Here is a 15,535-nt window from a genome sequence, read left to right as displayed (position 1 = left end):
ACAATGATGGTTGAACATGCAGACGACCACTACCCGTGGGAGGAACCAAACTCCTCTTTTTCCATCATAGAGGATGAAATCAACCATTTAATGTATATAAAAAAACATGGAAACGATCAAAGAAAGTTAGCCTAGTCAGAATGAAAGAATGGTTGAAACTCGGAGAAACATATACCAAGCGGAAGGAGTTCCTAAGCGGCTCAGCGATAAGTACGTTAGTACGGCGTGGCAGCAGATCTGCAACCGCACGTCAGAAAGCGGCGAAGGGAAAACAGATGGTGTGGGACAAATACAAAGCGGCGAAAAGTCGTCCGTGAGCTGACCGGTAGGAATACAGACAGAATACATCATAATGGGATTACGCAGTGATAGCAATGGTTTGGTTTCCGACTCAATATTAGAAGCTAATTACTGAGGGAGTGCCCGCCTAGTGGTCAGTAGCGGAATCTAGGTGAGGGCAAACGTAACGAACACCGAAGTGTATAAGTCGGTTAAATTACTACCAGTTGCAAAAGTTCATGACACGATCAAGACTAGATGGTTAGAAACATGGTTTCTAATGCGATCCATTTCGCTTCATGGGTCACTAAGGCGGGATAACACAAAGGGACGGTAGTCAAACATTAGGGGACTGTTCAACAAACTAGAAGACAGATCTAGTGTCATGAAATTGTATTAGTAGTACCATCAATTTGTGAATACAATCAAACACACAACAATGCCCTGGACACGCAAAGCGACTCGACTCGAGATCCGGATACAATGAGAAATATACTAAGACTTTGTGAAAGCATAGTTCCTCGGGGTCGAACACACTGTTCGCACTCCAGCAACACTCAAATACTGTACGCCCACTGACAGTGTTTCAGGTGTTCACTGTAATAGCTTCCTCATAATTATTAACATCAACCGAGCGATGCAGACGGAACATAGATATTTATTTACGTTTGATTTGTTATCAAAGCATAGGACTACTGGTGTACCGGTGTACATTACTGATGAAGCGTGCGAGTAGTCTATAGTCTGGTGTCCAAGCTCCCCTGCATTTGATGGAAGGTGAAGATTAATACGGAGATCAGGAAACGGCTTTGCAGTGTTCGTTGTTCGACATTCAATTGACGTGTAGGAAAGCTCAAGGGGATTCTTGAGAATGTACATTTTTCAAAATATCTGTGTAGATGAGATGTTTACTTTTGCATCTAATGGCTTGTAACCGCATAGCTTGTGTTCGCTAATAAACAACTTCGCAGCGATTGGCGCCCCTCCTTGAGCCATGTAACATTCCCTAGCTAGTCGTTTTGTCCAAAAAGAACATCAGAAACCCGGATACATAAATAACCATCTGTCAACAAACTATAAGTTCTACCAACAACCGGTTCTGTTCGCAGCTATCCCTTTTGTTTGGTAAAATCACCATAAAAAGACTACTGGTTTGTTGTTCAGCTTGTTACCGAAAACCCACTACTGTTCCAAAAATGACCCCGCAGCCCCGAGAACCGTAAGTTGAGAGTTAATAGTAGGCGTATGGTCAGGATCATACAACCTCGAGGTCGCTATAGGACAGTGGTCGATACAATCAAACAAATGGAATTTCTAATGTCTGTATGACGTCAAACACCTACGTCTAACCGAGCTACAAGAGCAGATGTGCGAAAACGGCATATGTGCAGCGAGACGTCCCGCAGGCGACCTTAATGTACATACCTATCGAAGAAATGGCCCGAGACTAACTCGCGTCCACGTATATGCTTATAAACGCAACTTCACATAGGTGTGCTTCACAGGTAAATTTATGCGCCTCGCTTGGCAGAGACTCAGGCGAGATAGGATAAATCAGCATTAACAAGCGAAATACGGGAGCTATGCGGACAAACGGCGACAGATAAAGTTAGGTCGCATGCAAATGTGGTCACGAGGAGGTAGAAGAATGTAGCAATTGGTCGTCCCCATACATATTCAGGCCGTAAAAAAGTTGGCAAATTCCTGATGCCTAGTCTATCCGAGAACGCTCTGACATTAATATAGGAGCGAGTGTTATCCGAATTCAGAAATCAGCACAATTCACTCTGTTATACATACAGAGCACACTAAACTGTTAAGATGACTCAGTTTTTCAGGGTCTTTCTCTGTCTTCTATCCACAAATAACCGGTTAATTTGAGACGATTCTAACTAAATTCATGGATGTGAGAGCGTGGGAGAAAATAACACTGGGTTTCTAGTTTGAGAAAGTACACAAGCGCCTACTCCAGGGGAGAATCTTAGATTATTGATGTACCGTAACCCCTTCTAACATCGGATTCCCTTGAATTCAGGCGAGACTAATCACTTCTCTGAAGACCCAACGCTTTGAAGACCTCCAGTCATCTCATCTTCTAGAACGGTGCTCCTCTACTATGAAAGAAACTACCACATGCATTTCAGAACGTCCTATTTCTACAGCATCCAATAGTCCTGCTCCATCAATGAATATCTATCGAAAATAATTAGGCCTAAGAAGTCCTCCGCTTTGAAAAGATATATTCAAGCACAGAGTGGGTTGATGCATCTTGACAGCGGAACAAGCAAAGTACGGCAATCAAGTATTAAAAAGTTGGGCGACTGAACAACAGGAAATCAAATTACGTTAACATCTTTGGAGCATTTGAGCGACTTGATTTCAGGCAAAGTATCAACAGAATGCCTTCTACAAGTTCGATGGAAACTGCCATTGGTTTCTCACATCCCAGTGCCAAACAGCACTTTTTGAAAGTAGAAGTTGATCCTTAAGCGATCATACACTATAGTGATTTGGGTCACTGAAAATCCCAAAATCCTCCCTCGAATGATCACAGTAGTCCCATTTGTGTGGTCCGAGTTTGACCCCCTCACATCACTGAGTATCAGTGTTTGCCGCTTTTGGGAAACTAAAGTGATGTGATTCTCTGACCACCCGATTCCTCCCTGCACGCGATGGTTTGTTTGACATGACTACTACCAGAACGTGCGCCAGCGCTAGCGTACATTACGGGAAGTTGCGTTACAGCTGAAACGGAATCGACAGGGCATAAAAGGAAAAGTTGGATGAGGATATGTCAGTAAAAATGTACTAGGTCATCTGTTCAGTGGGAGAAAAAGCCTGAAAAAGTGCTACTGTGGTTGTGAAACCAGTTTTCAACTATGGAATACAACCACATTTAAACCGCTTTTAGTGCATGCTTTGAGTGCTGACGGTACGCTCCGTTTCGTTCGAAAACTTGTAAACATAATTTTGCCCAACACTCGCGAGGAGCTCAAGCAAGGAACGCAAGTTGTAAAAGAAAAACACAGAAGGATGGTCCAACAGTGTTAGTATCCACAGAAAATGATGGACATTCACAGTCCATGGGGAACAACAAGAACAACGAGAGGGCAGGGGTAAAATGAATCCGAACACAATGCTTCACAATGCAACACAAACAACTGGCCGTGCACATCAGCAGCATGCCCACCAATGGATTCAAGTGAGTGAAGAAGAATAACTGGGAAATTACAGTGGAACAATGTACTGGTCGTTCCAGGAACTAGAAGAATGCAAAGATGGAGACCGATAGTCAGCATCAGGAACAGCCCCATGAAGGGTACCGGTTGGATAATACAAAGGACGAGTGTGGTCATACCACTGGACAGCCACAGGGAGGGAAATCAACTAATAATTGTGAAGTACGCCATCCAGTAGCGATAGTTCCGCGACACCGTTCAACTAACAGCTATAAGGAGCCGCCTCTTTGCAGGTTTAGCAGCCAGAATTAACATATGGTGAATCAACAACTAAGTGGAGCGATTTCACAAGTAATTATCACTGGTTATCTCAGAGGGGCTGAAATGTGGTCGAATGAGTGAACAGCCACCCACATCCACTCCTCCACGGTCAAGTGTGTCAACGACAAGGCACAATACCTAGACTGAACGTTTGGCAGGTTTCCGGTAGCCCGAAACACAGCAGAAAAACAAACTAATGATGTTCTAATGTCATCTAAGGCTACATCCATGGGTGTTATATGAGCGTCCTCGTTGGAAGTTATCCGAAGTCTAGAGCCCACTAATCACAAATTGGTTTAAAATACCCTGGTGACGGAGTTGCACACCACAACTTTAACGTACGGAAGAATAAGCACTATAACCCAGATCATTTCTCTGACCAAACTTACAGGTTTGAAAACACATGAGTGGTTGTCAGATGTGCTTTTCAGCACACGTGGTAACTAAACGACGCCAGAAATTCCGTATCAAAGTTTTTGTGAACAATTGAAACCAAGTTCACAATTAGTTATATCACATGCATGTGAAGCAGAAAACAAACAACTGAACGGCTACTCTGACCTGTTATAACCAAGAAGTCCACAACAAGTGGACTGTTAATGGGAAGCGTCTCAAGTGGTGCAACAAAGAATGAGATCACTTGTGACGTTTGGTAGAACACATAATAATAAGGTAGCTTCGTACGGTGAACGGTCCAAGCAGATTTTGAGTTGAGCCATTCTGCTACGACAGCTGCGATGCACATGTGTCACGTGGCCCCATAGAAACCACGAGCACTGATACTGTCACCAGTGTTTGTTCTTTCTTTGGTTGTTGGTCCTTAGACGCGTGTTCCCATACCAAAATCTTTACATACTTTGGGATTCACCTCATCAGACTGGCACTGCCCTTGGCATGATCTCGAATGGGACGTTTCTCTCTTTTCTCCCATATTCTCCTGTTACTCTTTCGCATTCATCGCTTGCATTCACTTTTTATGTTTGTGACCATGCTCTTCAAAAATAAATGATAGTAGACAAGAGTATGTATGGAAAAGCCAGATTTGGGTTCGGATCACGAACAATAACCAGATCAGCAGCTCACACACTGACTTCTGAACGAACTCAACTGGTGGTTGGAATGACAGAGTGTAGTACAAGTTGGAATTGTAACTTTGCGTCGCCCGAACGAAAAGTGGAAAGGTAAGCAAGGGCCAATAAAGCGAACGGCAGGAATGGCATCAAACTCTCGTCATATGTGACCCAGAAAGTGCATACGAATTTCTGCACTCGCCCGACGTGAACACCATAATTGCTTACGTTTGCACAACTTGACCAAGCTAATCAGGATGTGAGAACAACTGATGAGCAATCTTCGTTGCATAAAATTACTTTGGATGCACTACAAGTTGAAGAGCGTTTGGATCTTTCAGCTTCTCGGTAGGATCAGATAAGTCAACTTATCATCCATCTTACAAAGTATTTAAATATACTTCAATATGTTGAGTATGGTCCAAGTGGAAACAAAGGGCGGCAATACATGCAGTTGAAATATCATGAGAGATTCAGGAGGAATTTAGCTGAGTCCAGAGTCTATTTACACGCAAGTGTTTGTTGCAGCATACGAACAATTTAGGAAATACGGTTGGTGGAGAATTGGGGACTGAGCCCATCTGAGGAATCCCAAGAAAGACGAAACTAGTAGTTGCCTGCCTGAAATTCTCATCGACCTTATGAATAGTACTGAAACCATTTCAGTTCGTTATGATGGATCAGCCATCATCACATGCGTGGCACAGAGCTGACTGTACCGTTTTTGTAGACTGATAATGTGGCTCGAATGGACAGCTAGTGTTCCGATTCACACAAACAGAACGGTAAGAGGACGTCTGGTCCATCGACAAGAATAAGGGGCACGACTGTGTATTTTATCGGGATTACAATCTGCACGACAGAAGCTGATGAACTGGAATTGAAGGTGGCGAACTAGCTGCCCAAAAGTCAGCCAAAGTTACGCTTTGACACCAGCGGTCTTGGAAGAGTGTGGTGGTGGTGGTGGTGGTGGTGGTAAAAATCACATGCGAACAGAAGCCTGAAAACGTTGGTACAACTAGAACTGTCTGAAAGATGTAGGAAAGTCCAAACGAATGACCGTTGCGCTGGGACGATCAGAAAGAAAAACAAAAATATGGGTCCTTAAACTACGGTAGTCTGGCCGGAACCGGCCCACTTTAATTTGATAATTCATTTAAAGTAACATTCCCGAATGCCAACCATGGTTTCAAACCTAGGGATTTCACTTACTCCTACAGAACTACAGAGTAACCTCAAAGAAACACTGATCAATGTGCCTTCCGAAGTCGATTAAAGCTATTTAGTTGGTGCCCTTCATGTTATAATGCACTGATATGATGTTCAAAAACGCTACACTGGCCTTCTGAAGTACCTCTACCACGTGCAACTCCATCGGAACCGCTGAAGAGTTCCAACGGAGCTCGCAGAAGACCACTAATGAGCACAAAGCCTCAAGCGCCCTCAAGCTAACCTAAATTCAAATGAAGCTTGAAAGGCTTTCCACAGCCTATGTTGATTTTGGAACAATAACGCCTGGGAGTGGGATTCAATGCGGTTACAAACTGAATAGAGGGACAGACCTTACTGAAGAATAATACTTTGATTCAGTTTCAGGTAGTATTTCCCATCGCCTACGAAATTCTCATTCAGTTTTAAAAAAGTAGAACTTAAAGTGATCACAGCGGCTCGAAAACTCGTTCCGAAAAAACAAAAGACAGCGAACAAGTCTCCACCAGCCAAATATAGTCGTTTTCCCATCCTCTCAGTTCTCAACGCATACAGAGAGGAGGAAAAGGCAACGTAAAAGATGATATGCTCGTTGCCAGGGGAAACTGAAATCTAGTTCAGTCAACGAAGCTAGAAAGTAGATATGTGGCCCCGAAGCAATGGTTAGGATCAAGTACAGCATGCGAGGAAGGCTCGAGTGTTCACTAGCCAGGCGGCAATCAAAATGTATCCGTTACTGCTTGTATTTGGTTTGAGGAACATCACCGAAATCAAGTATGTTCACTGTGTTGTTTCCTCCTAAAAAGCATAAGCTATCAGTAACATGCTACTCATAAAGCCACAGCTTTCAGTGATGTTTTCTGCTTCGCTTTTCAAAAAGTACGAGACGAGTCCCATGTTTTTCAAATGGAAAAATTCAGGGGGCTTTTATCACACTCACTTCCAACCAGACATGGATAAGTTGGATGTGGAAAGAAAAATACTTCAAGTGATAAAAGGTGAAAACCTGACAGTACTTAAAGGTTGAATATTTTAGAAAAGTTCACCCACTTTCAGCAGTCAGAAATCCTACAACATTGGTAATGAAACTTCCCCTCACAGAAATGAATAAAGCGTGAGTCCAAAAAAGACTTTACAAGCATTTTCCAGGATTTGAATGAATGTTTATAATTTAATGCGATCCTGCAACAAAAAGGCCAGAAAACGTTGTCTCGAAAGTCGATTGTTCTGACACTTATGGTGTGATTTAATACACGCCTCCACCGCGCAAGAATAGTATACATATGGGTATACTTGATCCACGTGTTTTGCCTGTGCGTGACATTGAGGAAAATTGGTTGTTTTCTCGTCTGCGGAATGACTGCTAGTAAGAAGTTTTGGGTTCCTTATCATAGACGAAACAACCACTTACAAACTTCACAATAATTCAACGGCTCAAAACACAGACTACCAGCTAAGGATGAAAAGAGATATGCAGAGGAAATGGACAAACAGAATACAACTTAGACAATACAAAATTAAGGGCCATGAAAAAAACCGCGGCCGTAAATTTCGACAACATGCGGCGTAGCAATTAGCACATCAAAACACACAGGTCGTAAACACAACACACTTCGAACAGATGCAATCCAAGTTGAGGGTTCGCCTGTTTGTGTGCATGAGTGTGAACGACCAGTTAACAAGGGTAAAAAGCCTATTGAAAGATGAACAGACTAATCCTAGCGTATGATTCGGCTGTCCCCTTGAGACAGCAGCTGGTTCCATGTTTTGTTGCCATCTGGTTACCAGAACCAAATAAACGACAAGGTTGGGATAGCACTCTAGTATATCATGAGTCAACCCATCTACAGTAAAGTGAAGTCCGTCCGGAATCAAACGATTGTCACAGTGTAGAACTAGTAATGTGCACGGGTTTGTTCACGGCGAACACAAGTATGAGTCACGAGGAGCAAAACAGACAAAACTTCGATGAAAGCGGTGAAAAGAGACTAAGAATGTTGAACAAGCCCGAGGGTATATGAACTGATTTATGTGGGTGATACAGGCCTACCTCAACTGGAGCATAAGCGCACCAAACTGGAAAGAATGCATCTGTGACCCATGTAGATGGTGCAAGCTATCCGGAGCGAGCAACGGGAAGAAAAACGAACAAAACAACATGCAAAACAGACACCTCAATCCTACACGCCAGTAAAGAACTGCAGAACGTTTACGGATGTCTTAGCTCGCCAGTCCTGGGAGGTCCTTGAAATTATCCAAAGAAACTTCGAAATCTCACATCTAAGGAATGCACTCAGGCAATTCATCAAATCACTTCACCAGATACAAAAGACACATAGGTAAATGATGGGTTGTGCGAAATCAAGAACAACACAAAAGAACACATTCATTCATTGAGTAGACATCAAAGCAGGCAGTGAACGGCTCGTCCTGGATTGGGAATCGGACAGTACGTACACTGGGAAAGCTGGTGCCAAAAAAGAAGGCACGTGAATTTTACGACAAATCAACGCCAGAATATCATAGGTCTCTTACAATCCCATGCATTGACAATCTACTTTATCCAAAAGCAATTACTGTACTTCATAAAGACCAGGGTCATGACCACAAAATGGTTAGTAAGAACAACTATCTGGAGAAAGCAATCCTGCCTGGACTTGTGAAAACAAATGAGGTGGAGGATACCAAGCGAAGGACAGTACATCTGCGAAGTTCGATTTTTCGTCCTACATGTTACGGGATGTCATCTTGGGTGCGTTGCAGCTTAGGAAAGCACTAATGGATCTACTGAATGCAGAACACTGATCGTTCGCAGTCTGAAAGTCGCTCCCGACAGGGTAGTCCAATCGTAATTCCACAAGGGTTTTTTGCATCCACCCAGTCTTACAACAGCACTTGGCACGTGTGGACCACATGTCAAACCATGAGGCAGAATTACTTAGATTGTTTAACAGTTTGCACTATCATACTGTCAGATTCTAGAAGAGCTGTCGTTTACTTACTCGACATCTGTGAGCGAATGCTCGATCCCGCAGGTATTAAAGGCTGGTAATGAGTCTCTCGTAATCATATCAATGACGAAGTTGAAGAGGAAAGGTGGAAGTGGATAACCTTGCCTGACAGCACTGGTGTAGTGAACTCAGTTGAGAGCTCCCCGTAGACCTCACGGGAGTTGCCATACGGTGCCTTAAAGGCACCTGTACTCCACAAACTGCCACAGTGCCTTAGGGTCTACAGAGTCAGAGGCAGCTTTAAAGTCAAGAAAGACCACCAGTGTTGGCAGCTGGAAACAGTGCAGCTGTTCCAGAATCTGACAGAGAGTGAAAATGTGATCGAAGCAGCCTTCCGCAGGACGGAACCCAGCTTGGTTTTCATGGATCTGTCTTGCCCTGCGTTCAGTCAGCGTTCGGAGGATAAAACCAGAAAGAACCTTCGATGTCACAGCTACCAGAATGATACCATCGTGGTTTTCGTACAGCATTCGCGTACCCTTTTCGAAGATAGGAATAACTGTCGACGTGCCCCATTCTGCATGGACTCTTTCCTCGCTCCATATCGCACCAGTTAGTTTTGTCAGATGAGTCACCATGGATTCTCTGACTTCTTTGAAGAAGACTGGATACAGACCCTCTGGTCCTGGTGCCTTCTCAGGTTTCAAAGCGGATATCTTCTTCTTCGGACTGACGACTGAAGTTTATGTTGCATTAGCCCGTAATAATTGCCTCCGGATGCTGTGTTGCAGAAGGCCATAAAAGTTACAGAGCACGCCTGTAAAACTGAGACTTTAGATCCGTCACTGAGTGAGAACAGATAAGAAAGCCTTGAAAATGTAGGCCTGCACCCGCATCCTCAGCGGTTAGGGCCGGAAATTCTATTAGTATACTAAATATTGCGACAGTCCAGCTATCCAGAACGTCTGAAAGACTCTTAAAGCAAAACGGGAACAGCAGTACGGGCAGAGTAAACTAAGTCAGAAGTAAAACCGAGTTGACACATAAGCAGCAACGCCGATACGTAATTAACCCAAGGAACATCTAGGAAGACGCTACACAACTGACTTGGAAATCAAAACAATTGCAAGAAGCAACCGCTGTGAGGCTCACTAATGGAGGTCACAGCGACCAGTATATGGCAGTAACGGTAAAACACCTGTGGACTGAACAACGGGGGGTGTCGTGACAAGCGATCCGGTAAGCGGATACGCACAGGCAAAGGGAAAACCACAGTCTCAACTACGAACAAAAAGACGAGGAAGCGAAATAACAGCTTGCAGAGTGCATCCAATTAGCGTCCGAGTAAGTATCATTTTGGTAATATCCTATCAGTAGACTAAATAACATTTGACAAGCACGTGAATTGTGTGCGCACAATTCACATAGACACCCAGAGCGCACTAAGAATGAATCAGTCGCGACGAAACTACCAAGTCTAGTAGATAGACCAAAGGTTAGGAATAGTGATGTCAATTTTTATACAGAAGTCCGGTTGCCTCCCACAAATTGAGCCGGTAGCTTCATCCGGCGCTGTGAGGGGTATGGAGGCGACTGCTCTGGTTTTGCACAGGATAGTTAATATGCAAACTGTAAGTGTGAGCGCTGAGTAAACTTTGGGTTGATCGGGCCCAGACAGAAGCTACTGAAGTCAGGCAGTGCACCGGTCCCGCTTCGAACTCTGTAGTATTAAGAAAATATCCTAAAGGGGAATGTGTTCAAATTTCCCATACCCACCATGGACAGAGGTGAAGAGACCCGTAAATCTTGGTCGATCCGAACGATAGCTTTTACCACAGTGTACCATGGGGATTGGTTTTTTAACTAGGCGTGAAAATGAGAAAATAAGTCAACCGGAAATCCAACACGTGACAGAATAAATCGACCAGAAAGGCAGGAGAGTTGAAAATATAACATGTGACCAACCTAACAAAGCTCACGGCCTAAATACAGGACAAAGTTAGGGTCCATTGTACAGTCAATAGGTTACCGCAACAAACAACTCGCCCTGGTTTAGAAGAAATAAGGACCAACAAGCAGATTGCGCACAGAAATAATATGAATAGCTCGAATCATTAAGTTGACACAATCACCACAATATTGAGATGTACGTTCAGAAAGGTGGAGTGTGACGACTACTGATAACTATTACACAGGCTATTGTAAAGGTGGAAGCTGCAATCTAGGAAACAAAGGCAGATCGAGAGGAATTATTACCCTACTTGGTAAGCAGACAGTAAGAAATAGATGATAGGCCAACTAAAGTGATGGCAGGGAGACGTACCACCAGGGAGAAATTCCATGACCAAGTAGAGATTGACGGAATCCTGGAAGGAGTAGAACATTTTGACAACCCAAGGATTATCGGCCTTGACAAGAATGTCGCGCTCAGCGCGTACGTGAGCAACCTGAAAGTTCAAAGGAGAAATGTGGCGCGATTTGTGAACGGAAGCATTAATATGCATTAGTATGATGAACCCTAACTATACGTTTACCTGAAGATCGCACATGTTTCAAGTGCAGACGCGGTGAGTAGCAGAACCTCCAGGACGCAGCTTACTGGTCTGTACCTGGTACCCAGCCCACATGCGTGATTCCCTGAAGTTTCATACAAGAGCCACCGCCTGGGACTACGCTTAATCAAGAAAGGGGAGCAGACAATCTCGAGTGGCAGAGTTGTCCAACAAAGGTCGCAGTACGGGATACGACTGTTGGATGTTTGTCTAGGCCCCTTTAGGTTTCCTGGGATGGTCTGACAATGAGGAACCAGGTTGCAACCAACGCATCCTGCAGGATCATCGCATCACTTAGGCCTGACTACCACGTTAGACCGGCAGATTTTGTTGAGTGATGGTGTAATCATCAATAAGCCTGCACAAAGTACAGGGGTGGAACTCCATAAAAACCCATATGATTCCACTGCAGAAGTCAGCAATCGTAAACCAGAGTATTGCCTTCAGGTGTTGTGTAACGTCTTCGACATATGAATGCATGAAAAAGTTACAGAGCATGACACGGTTTAAGCAAGTTATGTCTGAGTTATGCCCGGCTTCTGTTCTGGAAAGAACATCAGGATAGTTGGACTGCACGGAAGTCCAAAATGTTGGTGCAACCGCATGTTTTTTTGTTATTGTTGCTGAGAGATCAATTAGACGTGCAGCAAAACAGTGAATTAAGTGTGATTCATCGTCCAACTGCCACTCAAAAGAGGCTCTACCAGTTAAGCGAGGAATTCGTCGAAAATTTGACACTTCAACACACCAGAGCAGAAAGTATGAGGAGAGTGGACGGTGATGAACCACCCCAGTCAACAATACTGATGGTGAGATCACCACAAGTCATCGTCGTTTGTGGTCATCTGACTAGGATGCAGAAATCCAAATATCTATCGGAGCATATAGCATGAAAAACTCGGCTGATGTTCGTTTGTTGTCCTCAGTTACTTAAGCTCCAAAAACATCACAAGTGAGACTAGCATTGGGAAAGTAGTGACTCACTCATCCGGCTGTCTACTATGCGGTGGAAAAGCAGTCTCGCTTCAACCCATCAATCAATTTTCAGTGGGGTGTGAAACAGGATATTGGGAGCACACATACCGGAGGTCCGCACAGAGTATAGTGTACGTCAAAGGTTCTACGATGTCAATCGTAAAAGTGCCCACAAAGCTGCCTACAAAAATCTGCGGAAAACGTTTTTGACGAAAGAAGCGGGTTACTCTGAGGAAACTTGCATGAAGCGGTGGATAATCACCAACCGGCTCGACGAATCACACAGTCATCAAGAAAGCACAAAGTGAGACACACGATCACCTATAGGCACTAAACGCGTGGGGGTGTGAACTTTCCCCACTGTTACCGATTTCTAATGAGAATAGGAATCAAAGGCAAAAAATAAAAGTAACGTACAGTTACTCCCCCTACCTGAAACAGATCGCCCCTAGATTCTGGTCAAAATGATCCACTTGGGAATTAACAATTGTTGAATGACTCTTAAGACAAATAGGTTTATTCTAGGGAAATCCATTATCATTCTCTTGATTTAAGTTCGCCTAAAGAGTAAATCCTCGCAGTGGCATAGACATTGGATATCAACTGAGACCGAACTGCCCATTCTGTTTTCGAAAGGTACCAAGTAGAAACGTGTACTGTGCACTTCCTTCGTGGTCGTGGAGCCAGTCCTTTGTTACTTGTTATATAGTTCCGTCGTTCATGGGTCTATTCATCAAGTAAGCAAGCTCATGAACGACATAATGTCCCACATGAATTCCTTGAGAAAATAAGTTGGCGGACCGATCAGCGCCAGCAATCAGACGAACATAATCCAATAGGAATAGAATTGACTTTTACCTCAAAATCGTGTACACAATAATGGTCCACGCATTCAAAATCCAAAACCGCAGGAGATTAGGAGGGATTGTTGCTACATTGGCACTTTCGTGTAATTTTTTATAGGGCTTTCGAAAGGGTTCAATATTTATCTGGTTATTCAGCTCTTCTTCGACGGAAGATCGGTGTTCGAGAAAAGATTTCAACTGCCCCGAAATGGTTAGTGTTTCGTTCGTCACACCAGAAAGTAAAACAGTGGTCACCTTTGCACGTCCACCTGACCGTTTGTTACGTTTCAGAAAGGGTGACATTTTATCTAATTGCAGCCGATGCATCTAGAGATGTGCTCTGGAGGGAAGATGGCCCAAGTGGTTAAGAGCGCGAATTTACTGACCGGAAGGGACGTGGTTCGAACCCGACCTCTGCCTCTCGACTTCCCCTGGCTAGGCTTGGGCAACATGGCAGTATCCCAGCCCTTGTGTTTTCTTCGGGTAGCATGGCAACTAGGCACCGAAAGGGTGCTACAGCTGATAGAAGGCATTGACCACGGTGGAAACAGCCAAAGCTCACCATTTTGAGTCCGGCAGTCAAGCGTTGCGTGATTAGTGGTCTGATAGAGATATCATCGGTCTAAGATGCACATGATGGACGCATTTATGACCGGGGAGGAATAGAAGAAAAATTCTGTGGTATATCGACAATAATGCATGCAGTTCACTTGTTGTCGTAAGCAGTGTTACACTGGCAGCAACGCTCCGGGAGGTTTCTTGACTGAAGTGCATGGCCGGTATTTTGCCTTTGAAAAATAAGGATATTTCATCTTTCATTACGTAATCAACGAGCAGCCTAGAACACTACGGCTGAATTAACAGCCACGAAGTTGAGATACTACTGAGTCAACTGACAATACTATGAGGTGCGCCTAGAATTGACGAGAACGATGTGCCGTCGATGAGCACGGATTCCAAGCCACATACCCTGAATCATCACAATACACACAGGTCATGAGACAACCCTTTAGAACGCCAAGTTCAGGTGTGAAGGTCATTGGTCAATAATGCTCGACAGCATTGGGGCTAAACTTTATGTTCTAACATTCTGCCTTTTATACCTATACAGATATCAATACCGAAGAGTGCTGACGATTAGCGATTATTGAAAACTAGTGGTCTTTAAAGGAGTAGCAGGGTTGATGAGCCGGCACAAAGCGGAAACTCCAGGTAAGGTAATTTTCCGAAAGGATACCTTCAGGGAACCACTGAAATACACAAAGAGATAACCGAATTCTGGAACAAATCATCCAGTCAGTTGGACAATAGAGCACGAAAACAAGGAAGGCCAAAATTCTGCTACTGCGACAACCGTCAGGTAATTTAGAGAAACTGCGTTTGGCTCGAGATCTTAAAGAAGCCTAGAACTTAGGGGAGCAGACTAGCGAATGGCTATATGAGCAGCCTTTAAGAGCCCTGAGACAGCGTAGTTCAGTGTTCAAATGAAATGAGCTCAACAACAATAGTGATCCTTAGTGTTTTGCGAAATACCACACATTTGTCAGCGTTTTCAGATAACCGTTTGTTCGTATACAAACAAAAACAAATGGGGCTAATTCAAATACTTTATTCCTGTTAGTCAGACGGGTGTTGTCGTTAGCGTACGGAAAGATCCGAAAACTCAGGAAATACACTGAAACGATAGGAGGAGAATTCGGCCACGCGACGAAACTGACACCGTGAACGAATATCTAAGAAACGTAGATACTGAGTGAAACACTGTCGAATAAGTTACTCAGGCAGAGGAGCGTAAGGTGAACCAGCAGCCACAGACGGGATGAGCAGTGAGGTGAAGGGAACGGTTTTGGGAGTGGCATAAATTTCGCACGTGTTCGTACCATGGTAACCACTGTGAGACACTTGACGATTGATTTTGTGTCCGTAGAACTGACGATTTTTTCACACGAAATTTCATTAGTTTTCTTCTGTTTTTGTGGTAGGTTCCCGGGTGTGTGGGCATACACAAGTCCACTTAGAGATCTTCTGAACGCGCATATTAGTTGCGTGGAATGTAAACTATGAGAAGCTTGATGCTAAAACACCCTGGATGTTCTAAACCTACACTCAGAATACAAAATGGATAATGATATATATATATATATATATATATAT

The 15,535-nt window shown here is 43.8% G+C and overlaps 1 protein-coding gene across 1 annotated transcript in view; it reads right to left on the bottom strand.

Annotated features, from left to right (window-relative positions):
* The window catches only part of T265_00383 (hypothetical protein), a gene marked incomplete at both ends in the record, with an annotated part of 65,072 nt that overhangs the window by 33,874 nt on the left and 15,663 nt on the right, over window positions 1-15,535 (bottom strand). The window contains one exon of the mRNA XM_009164128.1: window positions 11,333-11,456. Coding sequence (XP_009162392.1) covers window positions 11,333-11,456 — 124 coding nt within the window. The remainder of the gene's footprint in view (window positions 1-11,332; window positions 11,457-15,535) is intronic.

This window comes from Opisthorchis viverrini (genome assembly GCF_000715545.1).
Source record: "Opisthorchis viverrini unplaced genomic scaffold opera_v5_3, whole genome shotgun sequence".
Taxonomy (NCBI): domain Eukaryota; kingdom Metazoa; phylum Platyhelminthes; class Trematoda; order Opisthorchiida; family Opisthorchiidae; genus Opisthorchis; species Opisthorchis viverrini.
This window is presented reverse-complemented; position numbering and strand designations above follow the sequence as displayed.